The sequence below is a fragment of the Macrosteles quadrilineatus genome, unplaced genomic scaffold, assembly GCF_028750875.1.
Source record: "Macrosteles quadrilineatus isolate MER2022 unplaced genomic scaffold, UCM_ALF_1.0 Scaffold_1__1_contigs__length_201487025, whole genome shotgun sequence".
Classification (NCBI taxonomy): domain Eukaryota; kingdom Metazoa; phylum Arthropoda; class Insecta; order Hemiptera; family Cicadellidae; genus Macrosteles; species Macrosteles quadrilineatus.
In genome coordinates, this window is record NW_026542594.1 from 70644917 (window position 1) to 70659686 (window position 14770).

Consider the following 14770-nt stretch of genomic DNA (forward strand, 5'->3'; position numbering starts at 1 on the left):
TTATCCGGGATAAAATCCCGCGGATGGAACTGACAACCTGACACCAAGCCAACCCGGCGGCCATCTTGAGTTCACGCAGAACGCATCCACTTTTAATTTTCACTAGTACAAAACATTTTAGTTTTCGAAATTTTGCTTCCCATCCTCCCACAATAATTATTTCTTTATCCCCTTTCTTTCTTACTCCTTATACTAGCAACTTTTAATCAAGTATCTATTACCAATTGTTCACCAACAACCAAACAAAATATTCCAATATGGCGTCTTCATTCACAACGCAACATACAACGTACGACAACTCTGACAAGACAATAGCAGAGTGAGAGTGCAACACTGTGGGAGGGGGAAGAGACCCAATGCATCCTAGATCACATGTACAATGGCGAAATAAGTTTACGAACAAAATTTTCAATTTACTTCAAAATTACCTAATAAATCGAAAAACAACTCTTTCTTCACGAAAATTTCACGAAAATGATTCTTAGTTTACTTTTAATCGATTCAGACATAAAAATTTTATTCCAAAAACATCTAAACTTTGATTTTTGAAAATGATTATGAGTAAAATGATTTGATCAGGCAAATCCCTAATTCCACTTACCTTTAGGTTGACATTGTCGCAGTCAACCCCACCAGCTGACACCAGATGTCACAGCAGCCTCTCTTCTAGTCTTCGTAGCGGTTGGGAGCAGGAAGAACGAATATTAAAACAAGCGAATAGGGATCAGCTAACACTTTATTACTTAAAATAAATTAATCATTAACAATTTCATCGATTAAAAATTACACATTACAATTTACAAAGCAAACCGCGACTAACCGAATAACATACGAATTACAATAATGAATTTAAAAAAAACGTACACGGATTAAAAGAAAAGAGTAAGGATAAAAGAAAGGGCGCGAGACCGCGCGCGGCGGACCTTCCGTCGTTCGCTACATTCCGGCACGATCTGAGGCTTCAGCATCGCCCAAGCGGAAGCGATAGCGTGGTCACATGACCATCGTCAGCCAATCAGCGCACGCTGAGCGCTCAGCCCATAATTCAACGCGTGGACAGTTGCTTGACAGGTGCTGCAGCCAAACGATTACGATGGTCGTTAATGAAACTAATTGTAGCGGGGAACTGAGTCTAGAAGTGTAACATTGCTTATCGCGACACACGTGCATGCAAAGTTAGCACATTCCAAGGCACATCGTTCAGGCCGTTTTGGGGAAAATCCTATTTTTCCGTTATCTTATGGGGTTTTATGGGAAAATTCCCACTAAAAATCAAAAATTTTTAATATGAAAAAACTATCAAAACTTTAAGGACCATAACATACTATGTTAAATTAAAACCGGATTTTTGTCTAAAAACCTAATTTTCGTTATTTTATGGAAAAATAACATAATTTACCATAACTTTTGAACCGTTATTTTTACAGAAATGGGATTTGTACCATTTGGTTCAGAATTTAAAGAAGTACACTATACTACATTTTTTGTGTTTTTATGGAAAAATAACATAATTTACTATAACTTTTGAGCCGTAATTTTTACAGAAATAAGATTTTTGTACCATTTTGTTCAGAATTTAAAGGGCTACATCAGACTAAATTTCTATCAAAATCGTTCGGGCCATTTTTGAGAAAATCCGATTTTTCCGATTTTTTATGGGTTTTTATGGTAAAATCCCCATTAAAAATCAAAATTTCAAAAAAATGAAAAAAAAACGCCTGGAGATACCATAGATTAGAACCTACATACCAAATTTCATCAAAATCGGACCACAGGTGTAAGTAGGGTTTTTTAGCCGCTCCTGCGGGAGTGAGCGTGAGGAGCGTGATTGAGCGTGTGACGTCACACGACGCCACCCCCGCCCCAGAAGCCAACCCCCCCCCCCCCCCCCGACGCCACCCCCACCCCCGACGCCACCCCCGACCCGTCGCTAACCCCTTCCACAATCGGGCAGATTCAAGGCCATCCTTTGTTGTCTGGAACCACCCTACGCATCGTGGGAGGTGTAACCCTCATTACACCATCACTCACTGTCAGCCGCAGCTGCTCCCCAACACCTGCTCTCCAAGCGGCAGTGCCACACGCTCCTCCCTTTTATTCTTTGTTCTCCGCATAGCGCACACTTACTTACCACCAATAGGATGTTAGCTTATTTAGACCAATCAGAGAGCAGTATTTCACATATTTCAAATATTTTACCGTTTTACCCACCTGACTGTAAAGGTTGTGGAAATAGTGATGTAATTGACGTACACTATGAAAAAAGCGTACATATGACACAAAATTTTAAGAAAAGTGTATTTTTTCAAGTCCAATGGCTACTGTATTTTACTTTGCGGACTATGAAGACAGAAGATCCAACTCACATTTAGATAGTATTCGTTTAAACTAAGAATAGAACAGACTGAAACATTATTACGTAAACCTATTCTGCTAAGGTTACAACATATAATAGAATGTCAAAATGTAAACCACGAGTTATGTTTTGAAAAACTATTAAAATATTTTGTTGGCACACCTGCAGTGGCTTGCTCACATCAATCCTAACTCATTGCACATCACGTCAGTCACAGTGGAGCAGCCGAACAGTGTGAATATGAATCCCTCTTGCAGCATTGACGAATACATTCAATCATTTATGCAAGAGATAGACGGTATGACGGACAACGCAATTCAACAGACTCCAATCACAAACAGTACTAGTGGTAGTAGTAGTAGTAGTATGAAGAAAAGGAAGAGTTCCCCGGCTAAGACCAAGGTGGAAAAGTCAGGATGGGTACCGAAGCCGCCAGCGAATTGTCCCATAGTATCATGGATGGATAAAGGTAATTTGTATGCAGTGCAAAATCCAGCAAACAAAGGAAGTGTTTTATTGAAAATGGAAGTATATGAAGGTGTCGACATGAAGTTCATGTGCGGTTTATATTTGGACAAAGACAAAACAATGCAAGAGAGTGTTAATGAAACAATTGAAAAAATCTAAAACATGTGGGTTGATAAAACAACTGGTGCTCCGAAACTCACGTGATTAACTCAAACTGTTACACCATGCAAAAGTGGCGAGCTAGATGTAAAACCGAAGAAACGTGTGGTACGGAAAAAGCAATAAACATGTTTATAGGAATTAATGAACACGTGTGCCCATAAACTATCCACATGTAACAACCGACTCTTTTTTTCTAGACATTTGTAAACACGTGTGTTAAAACAGCTGCGTTCATTATTAATCCCACCACTCTCCCACCAACTAAAATGGCCCCTGATCCGAATAAAAAGCCCCACTCTGTCTGAGACAAACATCAGTCTGCTCCAGTTCATCAACGACTCACCACTAGCACCAACACTATGAGCGACATTGCTGAGACATACAACGTGATGACCACTGAGGCGGATACACCGATGGACCTGAAGACCTCACTCAACACCTGCAAGAACAACTCCCCAACGTACACCAGAATTACCGACTTGATTGCTGAAGTTCCATACCTTATAACGATGATGGAGAGAGTAGTTACACCATTCGGCGAGACGGTCATCATCATCCTGGAGGGTCAAGTGGGAGATGACTACTACCTGTGAGTTTATCTGCCGAGACGCTTCAATAATGTGGTGAGCAATACGGACATCTATCGCTACAACAACGGCTTCGGAGACCGCCTTCGCTTAGTGAAACACGCAGCCAGACCCGGCACCTCCTTCACACCGTTGGAATTTTTGTAAGTACTGTAAAGCAAGTAACGTCAAGACGTAAAAAATGTATATGTTCTTAAAATAACCAATGTAGATTTTGATAGTTTTCGTAAGTAATAAATATTTCATTTATTTGCAAACATAAATACTTGACTAAAATGATTGACTTATACCCAATGGTAATACTATAGTTAAAGCAATGAGTGATTGGTATCAGTAGTTAGTATGACTTTGAAGTGGTTACACCCATTCTCCGCCATTGTGGCGGGGCCTTCAGGTAGTGGTAAATCAGTGTTTGTCTCAAGGTTTATTGATACTATTTCAGAAATGTGTGACACATCATTCTCTAGCATATACTGGCATAATGGTAGCGGTGGAGGAGGAGTTGGTAATTCATCAAACTCAAAAATAAAATACATTGAAGGTTTACCAAACATGGAAGACTTTGACGGTAATCAACCGATACTTGTGGTAATAGATGATATGATGCGAGAAACAAACAACATAGTGGTTGATCTATTTACAAAAGGTTGTCATCATAGGAATATAAGTGTGTTTTTTATAACTCAAAATATTTTCCACCAAGGACGTGGCCAGAGAGACATATCACTAAATGTGCATTACTTAGTTTGTTTTAAGAATCCTAAAGATAGGGTGCAGATCAAGTGTTTAGCTAGACAAATCCATCCAAAAAATTCAAGGTTTATCGAGGAGGCGTATGCCGATGCAACAAGTAGACCACATGGCTACCTATTGATAGATTTGAAACAATCAACACCTGACGATATGCGAATACAGAGTAATATATTTCCAGATGATGATAACCATTTTGTGTACGTACCGAAACAAAATAAGAAAACAAAATAATTTAGTCGTCATCATGTCGTGCTTGAGGAAGGACAGAGCGCTACTCAAAGTGTTAATACATGCTACTCCAAAAGAGCGCAAAGGGCTATTAAAAGTGTGTGACTTGAGTACTATTCGTACAGTTTGTGAATGTAATTACAATGTTACGAGGTAACGTTCCTCTATCAGACAAGACAAAACAAAAATTGCGAAGACATAAGACTACTCTTCGTCGAATTGTAAAACAAGGTGAATGTTGGAATAAAAAACGCAAATATTTAGTACAAAAAGGAGGTGGAATTATTCACCCATTATTATTAAGCACTGTGTTACAAGCAGTAGTACGATCAGCTTTGAATAACTAAAATTGTATTAATCAGGTGACTTCTACGTTTACATACATATAAAGATTTGTCATTCTATTCCGAGACACCGTGCGTGAAGTTACACAGAGCACACGACAATGTAGCATGCAAGAAAAATGGTCATTGTTCCACAAGAGTTAATTGAACGTTTAAAATCGCCTGCTAATCAACAGCAACTTTCAACTGAACGTTCATACAAAAGTTTGGATGATGAAATGGAAGAGATAATGAATAATAAAAAAACTCAATGATATTGCGCTTCATAACACGCGACAACAGTTTGATTAGCTGGAATGAAAATTTTGAAGTGATTATACAGGGTAACAAAATATCAGGATCCAATTTAGTGGACGTGACACATGCAATAGTACGAGTTCGAACAGCACATTCATTACCACCAGGATGGAACGAAATGTTGAGAGCATTGAAACTGATGAATGTTCCTAAAGAATATATACATAACAAACAGGCGTTAGACTATTTAATGTTTGATGAGGCAACCGACGAATCAGTATGACTCGGTAGAAGAAACAATGGACGAACCTGATGATGGGACAAGAGGAGGAGGAGGAGGAACCGCAGTATCAGTTACAGGAAGAAGAAGATATTTATTACCAGATCGTTTACAGTCGGCATATGTGAGGCGAGTGGGTCACGCTCCGTATCCACAGAGGCAAGTGGCTGATCACCGTGCAGTGAGAAGAGAGGTGCTTGAAGATTCGATTGTGCAGTCACTCAACAATTGGGAACCGTACGAACCGAAAACAATGGAACAGTTAGTTGTATTATAATCCAAACGATCCTGCCTCATATGGCGGCGTAGCTCCGTTAGTACGAGGAGCGAGAGAGAAAAATATTTCCAACGTAAAATAGTTGATTGGTTACAAACACAAGACACTTACACTTTGCATAAACCAGTCAGTAAACGATTTAAACGCAATCCGTATATGGTGTTTCGACCATATGAACTATGGCAAGCGGATTTAAACGATATGCGAGGATTGAGCAAATATAATGATGGTTTTAACTACTTGCTATCAGTGATTGATGTGTTTAGTAAGCGTCTTTATGTTAGGCCGTTAAAGAAGAAGGAAGGTGCTGATGTGGCTACCGCTTTTGAGGATATTTTCAAAGAAGCTATTAAAACACCAACGTGCTTACAAACCAACAAAGGGAATGAATTCACAGGTAGAAAGGCCGTACGATTGTTTGAAAAACATAAAATAAAATATGTAACCACACAAAATCCAGACATCAAAGGCGGCGTTATCGAAAGAGTAAATCGGACCTTGAAGACTCGTATGTGGCGATACTTGACTCATAAAAACACTTATCGTTACAACAAAGTGTTGGAAAAATTGGTGAATGCGTACAACAACAGTGTGCACAGGAGTTTGGGCAATAGATTACGTCCTCTAGATATGGACGGTGGTGACAAACATGTCATCTACAATGTATTAAAACATATGTTTAAAAAGATACCACGACGAGTGAAACCAAAACTAAAAGTAGGCGATACAGTTCGAATAGCCAGGGAGAAAGGGAGATTTAGCAAAGGCTACGAGACAAACTGGAGTAAAGAAGTGTTTTCGATACATCGAGTGAATGTGTTTATGCCACGGCCTTTGTACACACTTACCGATCTCAATGGTGAAGAATTGAATGGACAGTTTTATGAAGAAGAAATACAAAAAGTCACATTACCCGTCAATCACTTGTTTAAGATTGATAAAATAATTGAGACCAAAGGTCGAGGACACAGTAAGCGATACCTGGTGAAGTGGGAAGGTTACGGAGACGAGTTTAACTGCGTACTGCGCACTATATACAAAATGTCTAACATCAGTCAATTTTTCATGACATTGTCCAGCAATAGTTCTATGAAATATTTCCCACAAAATACAGTGACCAGTTATATCACACACTTGTCCAAACACATCCAATTAGACGGGAAGTGGGAATTGGCTTTGGTGGACATTCACTATCCTTGTTCATTTGTGGTGAACGGAAACAATGTTGATGACGAAACAATACGATTCCAGTATGATAGTTTATTAGCGAGATCAACGATCCGTGATACAGAACATTTCGCTGTTAAAATAACAGGCGGATACTATAGGAATCTTGATGATCTATTGAATACAATCAACAAACTTGAAGACATCCATGATTATATGGAATTTTCATACGGCACGAGAATCAACAGAGTTAAACTCAGGATCATGAACGAAAACGTGTCGAATGTGAGTCTGAGTGAAAAACTATCACAGCAGTTGGGTTTTGATTATGATGAGAAAAATATATTAAATCCAAATATTACCGAACTGATTGGTTCTAAAGCACCAAACCTCGCATTGGGTATTCCAGCACACATTTATGTGTATTGCGACTTGATAGAGCCACAATTTATCGGCGATACTACAGCGCCATTATTGAATATTGTCAACGTCAATATAGACACGTACAAGTATGGATCGTACAATTCAGTGTCATTCACAAGTCCGCACTATGTACTCGTTATGAAATCCACATTTGAAACAGTGGAAATCGACTTGAGGGATCACACAGGGAAAAAACTGCCATTCATGTTTGGAACGTCGTACGTGAAACTTCATTTTAGGAGAGTGCAGCAGCAACATCAGCAATAATGATAATCAATTTGAATGATCCCTATTTGGCATACTACCGACGGCAACAATTACAACAGACTGGCGGTGCTATTGATCGAGTATTTCATGGTGCACCATATCAGCGAGGACATGGAATCGGTAGTTTTCTGGGCGGTATGATTCGCACTATCGCTCCGCTGATCAAGTCCGGAGCAAAATCGGTACGACAAGAAGCGTTAAGATCCGGTGTTGGATTCCTAACCGATCTGACAGGTGGTAAAATTACAGATCTAAAAACAGCCGCCAACTTACGACTTAGAGAGTTTACTGGATCGTTGAAACGTAAAGCTGACGAGCAGATGGAACGTATGATGCTTGGTGGCAGCGGTGGCATTTGCACGAAAAGACAACGCGTAACGCGTAAGAGTAACGCGAAACGCGCAACGAGAAACACAAACCGCCAAACGCGCAATGCACGGCCGTGGCAGAAAGCCTCTTACACCACAGTCGTTGGCTAAACTTCTTAAAGTGCGGACGTCTGCATCAAGAAGAGGAGGAGTGAAACACAAGAGACTAGTAGGGAGACGACAACAACGACAACGACGAGGAGGAGTAGAGTCAAGGAAGAAGGTGACTTCGCCGAAGAAGCGTACTTATCGCAGTGAAAATTTAAATTCTATTGGTATTTTTAGTTAGTTAAAGAAGAAGGAGTAAAATGTCTTTCCTACATCAAAAAACATGTGAATGTGTCAAGACCGAGCTGGATTTATTCTCCTTACCACCTACGCAGACGAGTATTGAAAGCGGCAAATGGGTCCAGTACAAACCAATATCCACATTGACCGATGATGCGCCAATAGAGTTTGTAGTTCCGGGCAATGGCGATGAATATACTGACCTTTCACAAACAATGATACAATTGACCGCGTCTATTGTTAAATCTAAGGGAACTGCGGTTACTACCGACGAAGAGGCGAAAACAGTTGGGCCGGTCAACAACTGGTTACACTCACTATTCAGTCAAGTGGATATTTTTATGAATCAAAAACTTGTCACACCACAAAACAATACATATGCATATCGAGCGTATGTTGAAACGTTAATGAACTATAGATACGATGCTAGAAAATCACATCTAACATGCAGTCTTTGGTACACGGACGATGGTATTGACATGAACGATTGCGCGGAAGAAAATGAAGGACTCAAAGCAAGACGGGAGCTAACTAATAAAAGCCGTGAAATTAATATGCTCGGACATTTGCATGTGGATATTTGCAATCAGAATAAGTTCATGCTAAATGGCGTAGAGTTGAGATTTAAATATATTCGATCAAAAGATGCGTTCTACATTATGGCCAGCGCTGGTGAATTCAAGGTACATATTGTCGATATTAGTCTCTGGATTCGAAGATGTAAAATAAGTCCCACCGCACTTAAGTTATAAATTGGCGCACAGTAAAGCACTCCAGACTGGTACGGCAAAATATCCAATCACACGAGTGGAGCTGAAAACATTCACACTACCGTCTGGAATACGTAACAAGACTTTGGACATATGTTTCTCGGCCAAGTGCCGAAACGCATCATAGTGGGAATGGTTACGAACGCCGCATACAATGGAGATTTTAAAAAGAATCCCTACAACTTCGAACATTATATAACAAACTTCTTTTGTCTATATGTTGACGGAGAACAAGTTCCATCAAAACCGTTACAGCCACACTTTGAAAAATCAAAGAATAAATATGTTATGGCATATCATTCGATGTTCTCCGGTTCTGGTGTACATTTAGCGATGCCGGTACCGTTATCAGTAGGGAAGACTTTGGACAAGGATACTGTTTGATGGCATTCGATCTAACATCAGACTTATCTGCAAGTGACACTACACATTGGAATCTGGTGCGTAACGGTAGTGTTCGAATGGAACTAGGATTCGACGACGCGCTTGCCTAAACTGTCAACTGTTTGGTTTATGCCGAGTATGACAATGTCATCGAGACATCGTCTTCGTCGAGATGTTAATCGTCTTCAATAAACATTCGTTCGAGATGGTCCGTTTACGCAGAGCATTTAAGAAATTGAATATATCATCACCTATCATTGTGGACATTCAATGTTTTAAGGACAACCAAAATGAATATACACTGAAAGAAATTTGCATCTTGGAAGCTGACACCGGCGTTCTACTTATGCATCATATTGCTAAACCACCTTACGATCGATCAGAGTTATCAGATGAAAAACTGCGGGAAAGCTACTGGCTCACAAAACACTGCCATGGACTACGATGGGAGTTCGGTGATATTGCGTACTATGAACTTTTTAACAAATTGACTGATTGTATATCAAGAAGACCGACGGTTTACGTCAAGGGATTTGAGAAGAAAGAATATTTAAAGCGTCATCATGTGATGGACTTCGTCACTACCAACGTAATCGATATTGGTGCAATTGGTTGCGAATCAATCACTTCAATCAATAATTTAATGTCAACAAACGTTTTGCGATGTCGAAATCACAAGTCTATAAACAGTCGATGTGCGCTCACCAACTGTGTCGCAATACGTGGTTGGTTACATCTGACATAAAATTTGGATGAATGTGTGGATACCAGTGGAGATGCGAGATCCTACTACTGCTCTTGTTTTAGCACCTCTACTAGTACAACTACTACTGCTGCTGCCACTGCCTCTGCCGCTACTATTGGTTATGATACTGTAGAATGAACACAGTACAGATAGAAAGGCATCTATCTGTCACAGCAGCCTCTCTTCTAGTCTTCGTAGCGGTTGGGAGCAGGAAGAACGAATATTAAAACAAGCGAATAGGGATCAGCTAACACTTTATTACTTAAAATAAATTAATCATTAACAATTTCATCGATTAAAAATTACACATTACAATTTACAAAGCAAACCGCGACTAACCGAATAACATACGAATTACAATAATGAATTTAAAAAAACGTACACGGATTAAAAGAAAAGAGTAAGGATAAAAGAAAGGGCGCGAGACCGCGCGCGGCGGACCTTCCGTCGTTCGCTACATTCAGGCACGATCTGAGGCTTCAGCATCGCCCAAGCGGAAGCGTCAGCGTGGTCACATGACCATCGTCAGCCAATCAGCGCACGCTGAGCGCTCAGCCCATAATTCAACGCGTGGACAGTTGCTTGACAGGTGCTGCAGCCAAACGATTACAATGGTCGTTAATGAAACTAATTGTAGCGGGGAACTGAGTCTAGAAGTGTAACATTGCTTATCGCGACACACGTGCATGCAAAGTTAGCACATTCCAAGGCACATCCGGCCAAGCCACGACGTCTGGTTAGGATTATTGTAGGGTTACAAAGTAATGAAATGAATTGGAATATGAGTTTTAAGGTTCACTTGGAGACTTATGTGAAGTTAAATAAAATTCAATATTGCTAAATACGGTTGACACATCAACCTAGCAAATATTCGGTGATAGCCAACGGGCCAGGTTTAGGGAGTAAGGCCAATCAGCTTAAGCTCAAAGTTAACAAATTACAACAAAATGAGCGTCACATATCCAAACTACCTGTGAGTAATGTGGGAGTTTACGCTGCTGACCAAATCCCACAACACATCTCTTCATCCACCGTCATGATTGTCAACACTGATCCGCACAACGAAGGGGGTACACATTGGGTTTCATTATATTTGAATAGAAATGGAATAATTGAATACTTTGACAGCTACGGCCAGCCACCATAATTACCGACCTACCAGGGATTCCTGAAAAGTAACGCCAAGTGTCGCTACATCTACAATGATCACCGCCTCCAAAGTGACGACTCTTCTGTCTGCGCTCACTACTGTCTGTTGTACCTGTATCTTCGTACCACTCACTACAATATGAAGATGATGGACTTTTTTCACCTTTTTGACAACACTTCGACTGCTCAAAATGATGGAATCATAAAAAAGTCTTTACTCAATTGTACCTAAAAAAAGATTTGCAAAAGTAACAATATTCTTGTATAATGAAGAATATATCCCTCTGTACTGAGAGTGTATGATTTATTTCAAATAAAAAGCTTTCAATTATAAAATCAATGTCTTTTATAATTTATACTTACCTATACCTATAGTTTAAAGTTACCTTATTATTTTTACAAGTGAAAATTACAAATTCGGTTTTATTCAAAACAGGTTGATGGGATAAAAAATATAACGCACAAGTTACACAAAATGTGTCTGGTTTATTAACAGAAACAAACAAAAATATCGAACAAGGACTAGAATCATAACTAAAATATTCAATCAATCAATCAATTAACTTTATTCAGAAATATAAACATTATATAGATTACTTACAGCAAATATTCTGAAATTATGTTACTGTAAAGCAAAGCGTGAGTTCAGGGACCAAGTCGTAAACTTTAAATGAAAATATCATACAACAAATTATAAGGATATCACTATTAAATTGAATTGTAACATAAATCTGAATGCTATTAACTATATTATTATAATATGATAATCTTCAAAGTGTCTATTCACTGTTTATTGTTTTATCACACACATAAACGCCCTATAAACATCACACTCATGCGACTTGTTACCTATACAATTTAATTTTCGTCCAACTCCATCGGTGCTTGTAAAAATGGTGCTACGGTCAATGGTGGTGCTCTGGGGGGTATAGCATAATGACCCCATTGCAGTGTGGATATTCCATCCTCTGGCATGACATACCTATTATCGTCAAATGGTGCCAGGGATCGTTTCCTCACCACGACTGTGTACATAATATGATGCCTACTTTGGAACCGCTGATTGTGCTCTTACAAGTTTTGTTATAGAGACAGTCCAAGTAGTCATCAACAGTCAATTTATTTTTAACAACATCACGATTAACGCCCTTTGCCCTCTTGACAGGTGGTGGCGCACCAATATCGTCGTTATCATCTCCATTACCCACAGAGCAAGAACTCTTACCGAAAACAAAACAATATAGTTTAGCCATCAACCCTGTGAACATATTGATAGTGACTCCTCCTGCTTCGTCCTTAAACTTTCCCAGGACTCTTGCGTTGCTTCCGTCATAGCAGATGTGATTGTTGGGGTAGTTGCTAGTGTCGAAGTCATCGAGGTGTTGTATCATGTCGCGGTAGACGTTTCTGGTACGGATAGCATAAATAATCCCATCAGTGTCAATATACGTCATCCGTATTCTATTTAATCCGTATCGTTCTACCATGTCGTAGTGAAACCCGTACATCCATCTCTTACTATGGTCCAGAATACACATTCCTGCATATACTGGCTTATTTAGTACAATTCGCACTTTTCCCATTTGAATCAGAGCCAGGCTCTCGTTATACCAAACTCTGTCATTGAAATTTGCCTTGGCCACATACTTTGTGTAAATTTTGTGGGAGGCTACCAGTTTGAGATTTTGATGTTTCCTCACATTCTGGAGACTCATTCCGTAGACAGAGTTTACCATCAGCTTAAACATCTCAACTTCAAATTTATTGCTGGCACGCTCTCTGAGTTCGGTATTCAGTGTCACGTACGGTTTTAACCACGGCGACTGTTTGAATCGGAGTGCTCTGTGGATATGACAAAGACGTAGTCCATTTTCCATAGCTTGTTGGAGGTAACGATGATGGATCACATATTCTTCCTTATCCGTTAGTGTGGCCGTAAGTTTATTGGATCTTCCCGCACCGCTGTTGGTGATGTCATCCGATGAATATGGTAATTGATAAATTGGTGCCTTTCGCACCTTTGGACAGAATGGTAAGCCACTGTGCTTATCATGAATGGCATGATCCTTCGGGTACTCCAGATCCACTTCCAGCACATAACCATACTCACCGTCCGATGGAATGTCAGCAATGTTCAAGTCATCACACTCCGCACGTGATAGCCACTCAAACTGGGCGTAAGGTAATGGCTGAGACATTGCCCATCCATACAAGTTATTGGCGTCATTGTGTATTAAAAATGTATCATCATCATTCTCTTCACTTGTTGATGCGCACTGACCGTTTCGATCACCAATTTTATTTTCCATCCTGGTAAACTTATTGTTTGCGGTGACGTGTCTGGTGACGCATTGGGTTAGTCCACCTCGAATACCCTTTTCAAAAAATAAATACTGATCTACATCTTGAAGAGTATCAAGTATCACGCCGGTCTTGAACAACATGACGTCCCACGCATATGAAGATAATGTTAAATAATGTGCTGGGTCCAAGCCGTAGTGTGTTAGACACATCTCCCTGAACCCCTCAAATACATCTGCCAACAGTAGTACGTCTGTTTGTAGGTAGATGTCAGCATATTGTCTGAGTGTTGTGCAGTTGAACTTGGTCCAGACACGTTGAGCATGCGCATAATCATCATCTGTCAAATTATTTCCAAAAACCTGTTTTGGTGGTAGGATTTCTTTGTTTAGTACATCCTGTGATGTAATATGCTCATAAGGGAAAATGCCTTTCCTACGTAGCATGTCAAACTCTTCTTGATCCGGGTAGCGAGCTCTTGTTATGTTCATTCTATGAACAGGAAGAATTGATGCCAATATTGCAAGTGATTTTGACATCAGTCGGTATGAATCGACAAACTGCAGTTTGATGCTTTTCCTCCGACCTGCTCCCGGATGTTTGAATCGCTTCGAAAAGGTAATGTATTTTTTCTCGGTGTTGGCGAGCACATCAATATCACCTTTATCCACTGCGAGCTCTCTGACAATAAAGTATGCATCATAGTTGGATAGGTTATGCAGGTACATGTTCACTTGTTCTTGTTCCTTGTATCGGAGGTTACAAAATCGATGTGCCGCTCCTCGGAACCTTTATGGTGGTGAATGTTGATGATCCCTCATCTTATTGTCTTCACCAGCAGGGCCAAACTCTTTTTTGCAGATATGGCATACTGTGGACTGCTGATATATTACCTGCTCTTGTGGTGTTAACTGTGGGGGATCATTTGGTATCCGATGTCCATAGAGGATGTCACCAATCTTCCGCACGTCATCCCGTACAGAGTTGATGAAGTGATTAGCGGCATCTTCACCTCGGTATAGTCGCAGCTTGGAGAACGTAGTGCAGGCTGGGTCGTCATCATCAGCGTCACCATCGTTGACATCCCTCTGGTCGTCATGAATGTAATAAGCATATGCGTACGGTGTATGGATATTCCTGACATTATTAAGTGCATTTGCATTTTTCTGACCTCCCCCTACAATTCTATTACCTGCTGGGTCCCAAACAGGCGGCG

At 40.1% G+C, this 14770-nt stretch overlaps 1 protein-coding gene across 1 annotated transcript; it reads right to left on the bottom strand.

The window, feature by feature from the left end:
• Positions 1-12269: 12269 nt before the first annotated feature.
• Positions 12270-14282, bottom strand: LOC128997944 (uncharacterized). Its single transcript, XM_054423797.1, has one exon. The coding sequence runs from the start codon at positions 14280-14282 to the stop codon at positions 12270-12272; it is 2013 nt and encodes a 670-aa protein (XP_054279772.1).
• Between the last annotated feature and the right edge of the window lie 488 nt (positions 14283-14770).